The following is a 14,349-nucleotide window of genomic DNA, read 5'->3' as shown; positions in this document are numbered from 1 at the left end:
CCGTCAGCCCCAACCAATACAGCCAAAGTCCATGGATGAGATGGGAGCAATCTCTGCAGTGCCGCAAGTTTGGCATCCTTGCCTTGCCGAAACTTTTCATCTAACTATTGCAAGAGATATTCGTGGAAGAGAGAGCATAAGTGAGGCGACCCAGTCCTGGAGATCTCTCTGCTATGCAGGCTGGCCCATAAACACTGTAAACTAATAAATAACATGAATGAGTAAGAGTACACTGCCTCCTTTTTGTGGCTGGGAAGAGAATTGTCGGCAAATTGCACCCTTTGTGAAAATGATGATCCCAAGCCTTCCTTCCAGCCTGTTGGTTTTCTTTTGTGGGGGTGTGATTTTCCATGTACAGTGGTGCCTCGCAAGACGAAATTAATTCGTTCTGCGAGTTTTTTCGTCTTGTGAATTTTTTCGTCTTGCGAAGCACCACTGTGCATTGACGGTTTCCCATAGGAATGCATTGACGGTTTTAAAAAAAAGGCGCAAGATGAAAACATTTTCGTCTTGCGAAGCAAGCCCATAGGGAAATTCGTCTTGCGAAGCAACTCAAAAAACGAAAAACTCTTTCGTTTTGCGAGTTTTTCGTCTTGCGAGGCATTCGTCTTGCGAGGTACCACTGTATAGCCCATAAACGTGTGCTTTCCAATAAATGACTCCTAAGTCCCCCCTCCTCTTCTTTCCCCCTCTTTTCTTCCTAATCTAACACTGTATCCAACGCCAATGTCTCACAACGAATGAAACTGATCTGTAGAAAACACAACTTGAAAAAAGAGACGATGCAAGTATTTTTGCAAACTTAAATTTTTAATATATATTTTTAATGACTCCTAAGTTTAAACTGAACTGGTACAGTCCCTTGTGGCAGGGCTGTACCACCTTGCCATTGCAACGTATGAACAAGTGAGGGGGATGCGGTGTCTCCCCACTACAAATGCCACACAGTCGTCCATGAAAACGCAATCTGAAGCCAGGGGGACACACCCAGTTTGGTGTACAGTCATACTTTGGGTTGCGAACTTGATCCGTGCGGGAGGCGTGGGTTGCGATTCAGCGCTTCTGCTCAAAGCACGATTTAGTGCTTCTGCGCATGCGCGACAGCCGAAACCCAGAAGTAACCCGTTCCGGTACTTCCGGGTTTCGGCGGGTCCATAACCCAAAAAAATGCAACCTGAAGCATCTGTAACCCGAGGTATGACTGTGTATATATATATAGAGAGAGAGAGAGAGCATAGCTGTCAACTTTTCCCTTTTCTTGCAAGGAATCCTATTCAGAATAAGGGGATTTCCCTTTAAAAAAGGGAAAAGTTGGCAGCTATGATATATAGTGTGTCTGTGTGTGTGTGTATATACATATATATATATATATACACACATACACACATATATAGTGTGTGTGTGTGTGTATAAATATATAGTATGTGTGTGTGTGTGTATATATATATACACACACAGACACACTATATATCATAGCTGTGTGTATACATATATATATATATATATATATATATAATGTATGTGTGAATATAGATAGTGAATGTATATTTAGTGAATTTGTGTATATGTGTGTATATATATATATATATATGCTTTCGTAGATTTTCACGGGTACAGGAATGCAGGTTTTGGTGTCCTCGGGTGTCTTCCCGTGTAAAAGTTGGGGTGTCTAGGCGACGTTTCGACGAGGTCTCACTCGTCATCTTCAGGCTGGTGCTTTCGGCTTCTTGTTACTGGAACAGAGCAGGATCTCAGTGTTTGAGTTCCTATAAATACTGTTGAGGAGGTGTGGTGTATAGCCTCCAATGTTCTGGGCAGAGAGGAGGTTCCCAGGCTAGTGTGCCTTTTCTTCTTTTGTTCCTTAATTACTTGAGGGATATCTTGAGTGATTTCTTGAGTGATTTCCTGAATCCCACTTAGGTGGGTCATTAGGTGTGGATTAGTTGCTAAAGCCTTCGTGTCTTGAACTCTTGAACTTTGTGAAGAGTTTTTCTGAGAAGATGGCTGTACTGCACTTGGTTGTGCTCTGGCTTGGCTTCGTGTATAGGGGCGAGCTGTGGTTTTGTGGCCTGTGTCAGCCAGATCTGTGTAGGGATTGCAGGGGGGTGCAGCATCCGGAGGTGCCACCCTGGTTTGGCTACTGGATGGTGTCTGTAATTTATCTGTGGAGAGGGTCTGGGTTTGGGTCTGGTGTGGTTGATTGGTGATGGCGTTCTGTGTGCCTCTGGATCTGGTGTCAGATTTTGTGGGGAGGGCTAATTTCCAGATGTCTGGCAAGCGGGATGTGTCGTCACGCTTGTTCATGTTGTGAGGGTGTTTCTCTATCTCGATGGCTTCCATGATTATTCTCTTGTGGTGATGTTCCATGTTAAAGAGCAATTTGGAATCTGCAAAATTAATTTCGTGTCCTGTTTCTTTCATGTGTTGGAAAAGAGAGGAAGTTTTTTCTTCTTTTTTGACGGCATTCTTGTGTTCTGCGATCCGTGCATTTATTCGTCTGTTTGTTTGTCCAATGTACGTGGCTGGGCAGACTTTGCAGGGTATTTCATAGACCCCTTGGTTTTCCAACTGAATTTTATCTTTGGGGTTTCTGAGGATATTGGCTATTTTTTGGTTGGTGCAAAAGGCTGTTTTGATATTGTGTTTATGGAGGATTTTGCTAATTTTATCTGTAGTGCCCTTGATATAAGGAAGGAGGGCTATGCCATTGTTTTCTTCTGTGTCTTGGTTTTTGGGGGGTGTTTCTTTTTGGATTAGCTTCGTAACCCTGTTTTGCTGGTATCCATTGGCAATTAACACATTTGAGAGATTCTGTAACTCAGTTGTCAAGTGGTCTTCGTCAGCCAGGCGTTTGGTTCTGGAGATGAGAGTCTTGGCTACGGAGTTTATTTGTGCAGGGTGGTGGTGTGATTGTGCATGTAAGTAGCGGTTGGTGTGTGTTTTTTTCCGGTAGATAGTGTGTCCTAGGGAGCCATCAGGTTTTTTGTAGATTAGGACGTCAAGGAAGGGAAGTTGGTTGTTGGCTTCTATTTCCATAGTGAATTGTATTTTGGGGTGTAGGCTGTTGAGATGTGTGAGGAAGCTATCCAGTTTTTCCTTCCCGTGTGGCCAAATTACAAAGGTGTCGTCAACATATCTGAGCCAGAGTTTGGGTTTGTGTTCTGACTTGTCTAAAGCATTGGTTTCAAAGTGTTCCATGTACAGGTTAGCGATGACCGGTGAGAGGGGTGATCCCATAGGTGCTCCTTCTATCTGTTTGTATCTTTGTCCATTGTGGATGAAGTACGTGTTGGTTAGGCAGTGGTTGGTCAGGTCCAAGATGTATATATATATATATATATACACGTGTGTGTGTGTATGTATATGTACACACACACACACACACACACATATATATATATATATATACACAGTATATGAAAGGCCGGGTTCCAGGAAGAATCTGGCGTAAATAACCCGCCCCGGAAAACCAAATAAGCAAGCAAGCAAACAGACACCCGACACGCGGGCGTTCAGCTCGCCGGCCTCCCCGGGTCGGAACCTTTGACTCCGAGGGAGTTCTGTTTCCGGCCGGGCCGCTTTCGGAAGCGCACGCGCTTCGGTCGCCCGTCGGCGGGGGCGAGGAGAAGGGAGTGGACCCGCCGATGGCAGAGGCGAGCCGCAGTCGGCGGAGGCGTCGGGGGAGCTGGGGCTGCTCGGGAGCCGCCTTCTCTGGGCGCAGGGTGAGTCCTGAGCGGGGAGAGGTCCCCCCCTTCCAACTCCCTCCAGCCCGGATTCGCCTGCGCCCCGCCACCCCTGCAGGGTAGGACGCTGCTGCGGAGGCTGCCGCCCCGCGGAGGCAGGAGACTGGGGTGGGGCCGAGGGCCTCGCCTTTCTTCTGGGCTTGAAGTGGCCCGGCTTCCTCAATGCTCGCAGGAGGAGGAGGAGGCGGCGGGCAAGCGGGGCTTCGGCGTCTCTCCACCTCCTCGGACGGCAGAAGGGGACAAGGCGGGGTAGGGCTTGCGTGACCCGGTATGGAATTCATTCCCTTGGTTGTAATGTATATATTACTTTTATATATCCTACATTTTGACTTATCTATCTGGAGAGCAGGGGCTCAAAAGACCCAGTTTGACTACATATGTTACTTTTATTTATCCTGTATTTTGATTTTTTGTGTCCGGAGAGCAGGGGCGGAACCAGACTCGATGACCCAGTTTGGCTATATATGTTACCTTTATATATCCTGTATAGTATTTTGACTTTTCTCTCTGGAGAGCAGGGGCGGAACCAGGCTCAATGGCCCAGTTTGGCTATATATGTTACTTTTATATATCCTGTATTTTGATTTTTCTATCCGGAGAGCAGGGGCGGAACCAGACTCAGTGACCCAGTTTGGCTATATATGTTACTTTTATATATCCTATATTTTGATTTTTTCCACATATTTTCTATTAAATGTTACGTTTTTCATTTTAGAATATTCATTTAAACAACCTTAAAATATCAGTGACTTCCCCCCTTCTCTTTGTGTGGTACATTTTGCATAACATAATTCCCTGCATAATTCATATAAACCAAACCATTCAATATTCCATTATTACATCCATCAAAACTTATTTACACTGTTGAATTTATCTTAATACTGCCCACATTTTCAATGTACACAGTTTCCCCCCATGTATTCAATTAACATTTTCCAGTCTTTTTTAAACGTATGTTGTTCTTGTTCTCTTATTCTATATGTTAGGTCCGCAAGCTGCGCATATTCCGTCAGTTTAAGTTGCTATTCTTTTTTAGTCGGGACTTTGCTCATTTTCCATTTTTGGGCTAACAAAACATGGGCTGCCGTAGTGGCATACATAAATAACCTTTTTTGACACCTGGGAATTTCCGTCGGAATTATCCCCAACAGAAAGGACTCTGGATTTTTTGGGAACTTTTAAACATTTTTTTTCAATTCATTATAAATTATTTCCCAATACTCTCTTACCCTTTTACAGATCCACCACATATGACAGAACATACCCTCAGTCTCATTGCACCTCCAGCACATATCTGATTCAGTCTTATACATCTTAGCAAGCCCACTCGGAGTTACATACCATCTGTGAATCATTTTCAGGTAGTTCTCCTCCAAGGAATAACAAATTGTAAACTTCAGATCGCTCTTCCAAAGCTTTTCCCAGAGATTAAATCTATATTGTGTCCTTTATCTATTGCCCAGTGTGTCATAGAGGCTTTGAGAAGCTCGTCTTTTGTTTCCCAATGTAGTAACAGATTGTATATTTAGATTTTTCTGTTTGGAGAGCAGGGGCCGAACCATACTCAAAGACCCAGTTTGACACACACACACACACACACACACACATTTGCATACCCCCACCTCAATGGTGCCCCTCTGGAGGCTTCATTTGGGGCAAAAAAAAAAACCCTGGCTAACACACACACACACACACAGACGTAGCTATGGGTCTGGGAGATCACTTCACACAGGTGTTTGACATAACTCCCCACCCTCCACCGACTGTAGAGTCGCACCCTACTGTCTCTTGAGGCAGGTAGACACCAAAAACAATTACATTTATATGCCACCTTTCTTTCCCCCCCACTCCCCCTCTCCCTGTGAGGTAGTTTAGGCCAAGAGCCCACGGTCTACATTAGTGAGCTCCATCATAGGGATTCGAACCCAAGTCATAGTCTGAATCTAGAACCACACTGGAGTAATTATTGCTATTGCAATTATTAGCACTCAGCATTAACATCAGAGTTCAATATTGAAAGCTGTTTAAAACAGCTTTAGAATAGCAGAAAAGAAGAAGTCGTCTATTGTAGTACTTTGTGTTTATCTGGTTTTTGGTTTGCTTGCTTTTGTATTTATTACAGGGGTTAACGAAACAGGCAAACTATTCTAGCTTCCATATTGCCATAAGGGTGTAAAATGTCTTTTCTGTTAGTCACCTTTAATAAATATATGGTTTGAATGTTTAACCAGTTCCGGATCAAACTTGTTTGAAGTACTGGTTGATGCTTTCATTACTTATCTGTCTAGTACATATTCTGTTTGTTATTTTGTAAACCGCTTGGAGACTGGGATATGTAAAAATATTAGATAAATAATATTAGATAAATTAATTAATCTCAGTAAGTTCTACAATCATGCATTTTAAAATAACTTAAAATAAGTTTAAAAACAATACAAAAACAACTAAAGAGAGGTCATTAAAAAGTGTTGCTGAAAGCCCTGCTATGAATTATTGTGGGCTTCTGACATTTTAGAGACCTCAGAAACTCTCTGACAGGGACTTCCTTGGCTTGTAAAGGCTTAAGGCAGACTTTCAAGGAAAACATCAGGGTGACAGGTGGAAGTTGGGCAAGGAATGCTTCAAATGGCCACCACACATTGTTTTATTTCAGTCCGCTCCTGATTAATACCTGTGCTTTAATTCAGAGCTCATTTTAAAGGCAAGTTTCATCAGCCTTATGTCCTCCGAATGTTTTTGGCTACACCACGCTGGCGAAGGGAAGGGAGGCTTTGTTCCTTGGTTTCAGTTTGGGTGTTTTTGACTATATTTATGTTCTATTATGGCGTGTCCTATGTGGTTTTGTCAGGGACCAGTGTGCCCTGTGCTATTGCAGAACGTTTGCCTTCTCTGAATCGCTGGGAGCACAGTGGAAAATGTGGATTAAAAAAAAATGGCTGGAAGGTGGTTTAAGCAACGGGTGTTGTGAAAAATCTTTTAATTAGTAAACTAAATCAAACCTGAAACCTTTGAAAGTGTCAGGCTCTCCTTCATTGGAGGTTTTTAAACAGAGGTTAGATGGCCCCTGAGTTGCAGGGTATTGGAGTCGATGCCTCTTTGGGGCCTTTCCAACTTTACAGTCCTATGATTCTGTCATTCAATGTCCTTGACATGGTATGGGAGGGGGTGCACCTGTTGAAATTTTATTAGATAAACCTGCAACCCTCCAGGTATTTTGGGCTACAACTCCCACCAGTCCCATTTTGTGTTGTGAACCGCTCTGTGGTCTTCGGCTGAAGGGCGGCGTACAGATTTAATAAATAATAATAATCCGAGCCAGTAACCAAAAGCATCCGAAGGGCATCAGGTGGCTGAACTATGTCATAGGAGTCCCATAAAAGGAATATAAAGACCTGATTCAGCATCGTGAGTCAGCCTGTTGCTGGATCATTCTGCAAAATCTCTTTTTTTTTTTTTAAATAATATTTTATTTTCCACATTCAATAAACAAACAAAAAACAAATCGACCAACACATCAAAAAGAAAATAGCAAAAGAAAAACAATACATACATTGTACAAAGACAAAAAGAAAAATGAAAAAGATAAGAATAAAAGAATTAAAAACAAATATTGTGTCATTATATTCTTCAGCATTAACTTAAGTCTGCGACTTCCCCATGCCTTCCCACTCTGTATTCTAGGTCTTATATTCTGGTAGTAAACTCTTTCCCTCTGGCGTATCTTTGGTTCAGATTAATGTTATTGTCTTATTTATCCTTACATTTCCCTATGTCTTACTAAATATACTTTCTTTAACATTGTCATTTTTATAATAACATTCTTTTACATTCAATCTGATAACCTCAAACGTTCGTAATTTTATAATGCTTCTGTAGATAGTCTTTAAATTTCCTCCAGTCTTCCTTCACCATCTCTTCTCCCTGGTCTCTGATTCTGCCAGTCATTTCTGCAAGTTCCATATAGTCAATGAGCTTCATTTGCCATTCTTCCAGCGTGGGTAAATCTTGCGTCTTCCAGTATTGCACGATGAGTATTCTTGCTGCTGTTGTAGCATACATTCTGCAAAATCTCAAGCCGGAGCTCTTTCTCCAACTTAGCTACATTTTTTTTAAAACTGGAAATGTTTGGGATGGGGAGAGAGCCCCGAGGACCAGAGAGGAGTGGACAAATTACCGTATTTTTCGCTCTATAAGACACACCAAACCACAAGACGCACCTAGTTTTTGGAGGAGGAAAACAACAAAAAAAAAATTCTGAATCTCAGAAGCCAGAACAGCAAGAGGGATCACTGCGCAGTGAAAGCAGCAATCCCTCTTGCTGTTCTGGCTTCTGGGATAGCTGCGCAGACTGCATTCGCTCCATAAGACGCACACACATTTCCCCTTACTTTTTAGGAGGGAAAAAGTGAGCCTTATAGAGCAAAAAATACGGTAGTTCCCTGGGTCCTGAGGCCACCCCACCCCTGTGTTACACAATTCTAGAGAGGTGCCCACTTCTCTCTGTCAGGGAAATAAAGAGGAGGAGAAGGCTATTGTGAAAGGGGTAAGGTGCAGGTTTTCCTCGGATTTAATGGACCACCACACAAATTTCTCTTCTTCCTTTCCCCTTTTCAGGTTCACTTCTGACACCTGGCGTTGCAGCAGCCTGTTTGAACAATGGAGGCGGAAGATGAGATGGAAAAGATCAATATTGTCAGCGAAAACAACCAGGAGAGCGAGCCGGAAGATCAAGGGGCAGCGCTGCTGGGCACCCCGAAGAGCCTGCCCAGCACCTGGCAGCACAAGTGCGCCTCTTATGTCCTGGCCCTCCGCCCTTGGAGCTTCAGCGCTTCCCTCACCCCAGTGGCCCTAGGCAGCGCTCTCGCCTACCGCTCCCTGGGGACTTTGGACCCTGGGCTCCTGGTCGGCAGCGCAGTGACCGTCTTGGCCGTCCACGGGGCCGGGAACCTCGTGAACACCTACTACGACTTCTCCAAGGGGATCGATCACAAGAAGAGCGATGACCGGACCCTGGTGGACCGGATATTGGAGCCCCAGGACGTGGTCAGATTCGGGGTCTTCTTGTACACCCTCGGCTGCATATCTGCGGCCTGCCTCTATTGCCTCTCTACCCTCAAGCTGGAGCATCTAGCCCTGATCTACTTTGGAGGGCTCTCTAGCTCCTTTCTCTATACTGGAGGTAAGGAATCCTCACCAACACGCGCAAGCCTTTTCTTGTTGCAGAGCATCTTTCCCCAACCTGGGGCCCTCCAGGTGTGTGGGGCTCCCAAATCCCTGGGATGCGAGAGTCCAAAGCTTTTGAAGGGCACCAAACTTAAGGTGTAGGCTGTTTAAGAAGAGCTGGGCAATATCTGGTTTTCAACATCGTTATATATCACAAGCTAAGCATGGTGATATACCGATACATCACAATGTCTGAAATAAGGATGGAGCATTGGCTGGTTTCATGGTTTTTCCTGCATCGTGATTTTTGCTGGCATCTGCTTCTTTGATTCGCTGCCCCATGCATGAGGCAGGGGAGAGCCGAGCCACCAGAGTTAACAGTGGCTGCAGGAATCGAGAGAAGCATTGGCTGGTGTCAGGGAACTGCCATCGGAGCTGGAGGCGGAGAGGAGGCTCCAGAAGGATGGGGGAGAGGGTCCCAGTAGGGAGAGAGGTAGCCCATCCGCTGGGGAAGGAAATCAGCACAACACCAGTGGAGAAGGGGGGCAGATGGGGGAAACGGAGAGGTGGCTCCAGGACTCCTCGCCGGAGACCAGCGGAGAGGGCACGAGTACTCCGCTGCCCACACCCACTTTGCGCAGAAGACTTCCGCGCAGGCAGAGTAGGAGGAGACTGGGCGTCAAACAGCTTCTATGCTGGAAGAGGTTCAAGAAATGCCCACTGACAGATTCTGCCAGCGACTGAGGCAGCCACGGAACTTGAGGCTGTCCAGACAAAAGGGTTCAACCAGGCAACCTAGCCAGGAGTAACGGCAACTTACGCACAAGCAACCCCTAGAACCATTACAGCTGGATTCACAGTTTTCCCCACATTGTGATTTTTGCATAGCACCCACACCCACAATTTGTGATATATTGCCAGGTAAAAAGTTATGAAACCGATTTCACAATATGGACTTCAAACCAGTTTTGGACAATATATCAATATATCGTCCAGCCCTAACCAGGTTCAGTAGCTGAGGCGACAGGGGTTCTGTGCTAGAATTTTGCGCTTTAGGTTTAGGGCTGGGCGATAACTGGTTTTCAACATTGCAATATATCACCAGCTAAACATGGCGAGATACCAATATATCACTGTGACTGAAATAAGCATGGAGTTACGCAGAGGCATCGGCTTCACAGTTTTTCCTGCATTGTGATTTTTGCCGCGTTGATCATCTATGTTGCCTTCTGCCTAAAAATTATCAATGTCGGGTATTTTGCAAACATGTTTTAGAGAAGCATTATCACTGTTGCATCCCCACCAGCTGAATGTCTTAGATAATCCTTTCATAAATGAGTGCAATGGAGTCCAGTAAATTCTAAAAATTATTTTTTGTTGTTGTTAAGAGAGTGGAGGACAAGTACGAGTCTTAATTTGAGGTCCAGAGACACCCTTGTTATAGAACTTAACACAATTGCTTGGTTGTGTTTGAGATCCCCAATTCTTTTTTCCATTCCTCCTTTCATAACTGCGTATCCAACTGGTTTGCTGCTAAGGAGCATTTATATATGATAATTGTGGGGTGGTGTTTTTGTTTGTTTGTATGTTTGTTACATAAGAGTTGATCGAGTCTCTTAATATCTGGGGTCTCTGAGCCGCAGAAGGTCTTTTGTAGGTTTAAGACTTCCACCCTCCTGGTCTTCAGGTCATGGGTGATAAGGCTGTCGGTGCCCACTAGCCGCAATGGCTATGCTCAGCTTCCACTATTGAAGGCCACAGGCCTGCGAGCAACAGTTTCTAGGAATCAGTAGCAGGGAGAGCACTGTTGCACATGGGTCTTGCTTGTGGCATTCCCATGATGGGAGCACCTGGTTGGCCACCGTGAGATCAGGTTGCCTTCGCCCTAATCCTGTCGGGCTCTCATTATGATTGTATTATTTATTGCATTTATATCCCTCCCCCCCCCCCAAGTAGCTCATGGTGGTGCACATGGCTCTTCTCATTTACCGTACTTTGCGCCCCATAGGACGCACCGGCCCATAGGACGCACCTAGTTTTTTGGGGGGGAAATAAAGGGGAAAAAATCCCCCCCCCAGGTGCGGGGCTGGAAGAACCAGGTCGGGGAACAGCAGGAAGGCGCGCTCTGCCTCCCCGCTGTCCCCCGAGCTTGTGGGGCTGGCGATGGGGAGAAGTGCGCTGAGCCCGGGACTGCAGGCAGCTCTGCGCAGCCATCGGGAGCCGGGCGGGACTTCGCGCCCCGCTCCCGATGGCCGTGCAGAGCTGTGCTGAGCCCGGGACTGCAGGCAGCTCTGCGCAGCCATCGGGAGCCGGACGGGACTTCGCGCCCCGCTCCCGATGGCCGCGCAGAGCTGTGCTGAGCCCGGGACTGCAGGCAGCTCTGCGCAGCCATCGGGAGCCGGACGGGACTTTGCGCCCCGCTCCTGATGGCCGTGCAGAGCTGCGCTGAACCCAGGACTGCAGGCAGCTCTGCGCAACCCTCGGAGCCGGTCTCCCGAGGGTTGCGCAGAGCTTCCTGAAGCCTGGAGAGCGAGAGGGGTCGGTGCGCACCGGCCCCTCTCGCTCTCCAGGCTTCAGCGAAAGCCTGCATTTGGCCCATAGGACGCACACACATTTCCCCTTCATTTTTGGAGGGGAAAATGTGTGTCCTATAGGGCGAAAAATACGGTAATCCCCACAACCACTCTGTGAGTTAGGCTACGTTGAGAGAGGCAGTGCCTGGCCTGTGCTTAACCAAAGAGCTTAATGGCATGGGGAGGGGAGAAGTGAAGGGATTCGAACCCTGGTCCTGGCCTGCCGCTCTAACCGCTACACCTTCGCTGCCTCCTCTGTCATTCTGTTCTGTCGTGACTGCAGGCATTGGCTTCAAGTACGTGGCACTGGGCGACGTGGTGATCCTCATCACCTTTGGGCCGCTGGCCGTGATGTTCGCCTACGCCGTGCAGGTGGGCTACCTGTCGGTCTCGCCCTTGCTCTACGCCGTCCCGCTGGCCCTGAGCACCGAGGCCATCCTGCACAGCAACAACACCCGGGACATGGAGTCGGACCGGCAAGCCGGCATCGTCACCCTGGCCATCCTCATTGGGCCGACGTTCTCCTACTTCCTGTACAACGCCCTCCTCTTCCTGCCCTACCTGGTCTTCTGCGTCCTGGCTACCCGCTACACCATCACGATGGCCCTCCCGCTCCTCACAATCCCCATGGCCTTCTCCCTGGAGAGGCAGTTCCGCAGCCAGAGCTTCGTCAAGCTCCCCCAAAGGACAGCCAAGCTCAACCTCTTGCTGGGACTCTTCTACGTCTTCGCCATCCTCTCGGCGCCCCCGGGGGCCCTTCCAAAGCTCTAGGAGACGGGGGAGTTCTATGGAGGTGACTGTGGCTGGAAACTCCGGGTTCTCGCTTGAGAACTGGGTGCAGTGGAGGTCGAGGCGAGAGGGGCTGCTGCCCCACCAACTCCGGCTTGCATCCAGTCCAGTGTGGTGGTCCTGGCTATCGGCTTCCTCCTCCTCCTTAGTCTCAGTATTGCCGTTATAGAACTCAGTCTGGAGGAAGAGGAGGAGGATGGGGGCAAAGCTGGGATTGGCTGGTTCTACCTGTCGTTCTCTCTGGCTCCACCTTCTCGGGGGCCTCTCTGCCTTCTGCCACACCTGTATCGGTGGGCACCAGCCTCCGCTGCCTGGGCAGTGCTTGTGGGGTTATTATTCTCGGAGAACAAGAATTAGAGGTCTCTCAATTGAGCTTTTTAATTTTTTTGTCTTAATGGTTTAGGTGGCCAGGCCGTGAGTTGCAGCAGTCCTGCTCATGGGATCCCTCTGTACAGATGCTGCAAAAGTGTTTTCTTTTAAGTGGGGGGTGGGGGTGGAAAGAGATATGAAAGCTTAACCCCCAATATTTCTTTGTTCTCCCACCACTCCCGAAAAGTTGGAAAATAAATGTTTAAAGAAACTGTCCCGCTTTCTAGGGAAGGATGTGCCGTACTTTGCAGAGCTAGTGGAAACTGAAAGTAAGCTGAGCAAGGAATTCAAGGAACCTTGAAGGATAGGCAGCCTTTGCCAAGCAGGTGCCCAAATGTTGCTGAACTGCAACTGCCATCAGCCCCAGCCAGTGTGGTCCAATTGATGATGGGAGTTGTGGTCCATCAGCATCAGGTCATCAACAGGTTGCCCATTGCTGTGTTAAAAGAATGCTGAGTTATGACGGAAGTATCTGGGCGTGGTAGAGACACGTCAGGAGGTAGCTGGGGGCAGTAAGGGCAAGTGACAGTCCAAAAACTGTTGGACTCCCTGCTCTTATCAGCCCAGCAAGTTGAAATTAGGGCTGGGCGGTATCTGGTTCTCTCTCTCTTTCTCTCTCTCTCTCTCTCTCTCTCACACACACACACACACACATATACAGTGGTGCCTCGCAAGACGAAAAGAATCCGTTCCGCGAGTCTCTTCGTCTAGCGGTTTTTTCGTCTTGCGAAGCAACCCTATTAGCGGATTAGCGCTATTAGCGGTTTAGCGGCTATTAGTGGCTATTAAAGGCTTAAGGGATTAGCGGATTAGCTGCTAAAAGGCTATTAGCATCTTAGCGCCTTAGAAAAAGGGGGTGGGGAGCGAAAAAACCCCTCAAGAATCGCAAGACATTTTTGTCTTGCGAAGCAAGCCCATAGAGAAATTCGTCCTGCGAAGCACCTCTGAAAATGGAAAACCCTTTCGTCTAGCGGGTTTTCCGTCTTGCGAGGCATTCGTCTTGCGGGGCACCACTGTATATAATTTTCAACAAAAATAATGAAAACAAAAAACACACAATAACAAATACAATAAGAAATACAAAGAAAAATATACACAAAAACAATATCAAATCCGTAAAATGGGATTCTCCGAATCCCGTGACTTCCCTCTCCCCCCACCCCTGGTCCCTTAAATTTTCTTTTCGGCTGCATATCATTTTTACTCCAAATTATTTTTGGCGATAATCTGGTTTTCAGCGTCATATCTCCAGCTAAACATTGCGATATACTGATACATCACAAGGTCTGAAATAAGGATGGAGCTGTGTAAAGGCATTGGCTGGCTTCACAGTTTTCCCCACACTGATTTTTACATAGCACACACACATCATGATTTGCGATATATTGCCAGGTCAAAATTTATGAAACGGATTGCACGATATGGACTTCAAACTGGTTTGGGATGATATATCAATATATCGCCCAACCCTAGTTGGAATTCAGTAACAGTTTGGATTCAGAACTGTTTGGGGAAGGCCGATTAAGCATATAACGGCATAGAAAACCAATGTTTAACTGCACAGCCTGAATCAAGAAAGAAGTGTCGTCTCCATCTTCTTAACATCCCTATAGAGTGGAGCTCCGCCAGACCTCTCATCGGAAGGAATTCCAGAGGACTGACGAGACACCAAGACACAAATCCTTGGTTCATTTTCTCTTTTCTCCAGAGAG

General features: G+C 46.7%; 1 protein-coding gene across 3 annotated transcripts; it reads left to right on the top strand.

Moving 5' to 3' along the window:
- Positions 1-3,577: 3,577 nt before the first annotated feature.
- On the top strand, positions 3,578-12,848 carry UBIAD1 (UbiA prenyltransferase domain containing 1). 3 transcript variants are annotated; one of them, XM_083454224.1, is made up of 3 exons: positions 3,578-3,722; positions 8,358-8,922; positions 11,763-12,848. In XM_083454224.1, exons 2-3 carry the CDS (start codon positions 8,400-8,402, stop codon positions 12,248-12,250), a joined length of 1,011 nt encoding a protein of 336 aa, XP_083310350.1. In that variant the 5' UTR covers positions 3,578-3,722; positions 8,358-8,399; the 3' UTR covers positions 12,251-12,848. The 3 variants fall into 3 exon arrangements, with proteins under 3 accessions (XP_083310350.1, XP_083310351.1, XP_083310352.1); XM_083454225.1 differs by having other exon boundaries at positions 3,593-3,802; XM_083454226.1 differs by having other exon boundaries at positions 3,593-3,992.
- Positions 12,849-14,349: the final 1,501 nt, after the last annotated feature.

The sequence above is a fragment of the Podarcis tiliguerta genome (genome assembly GCF_965153285.1).
Source record: "Podarcis tiliguerta genome assembly, chromosome: 8".
Taxonomy (NCBI): domain Eukaryota; kingdom Metazoa; phylum Chordata; class Lepidosauria; order Squamata; family Lacertidae; genus Podarcis; species Podarcis tiliguerta.
Note: the sequence above shows the minus strand (reverse complement) of the source record. Positions and strands in the feature narration are given on the sequence as shown.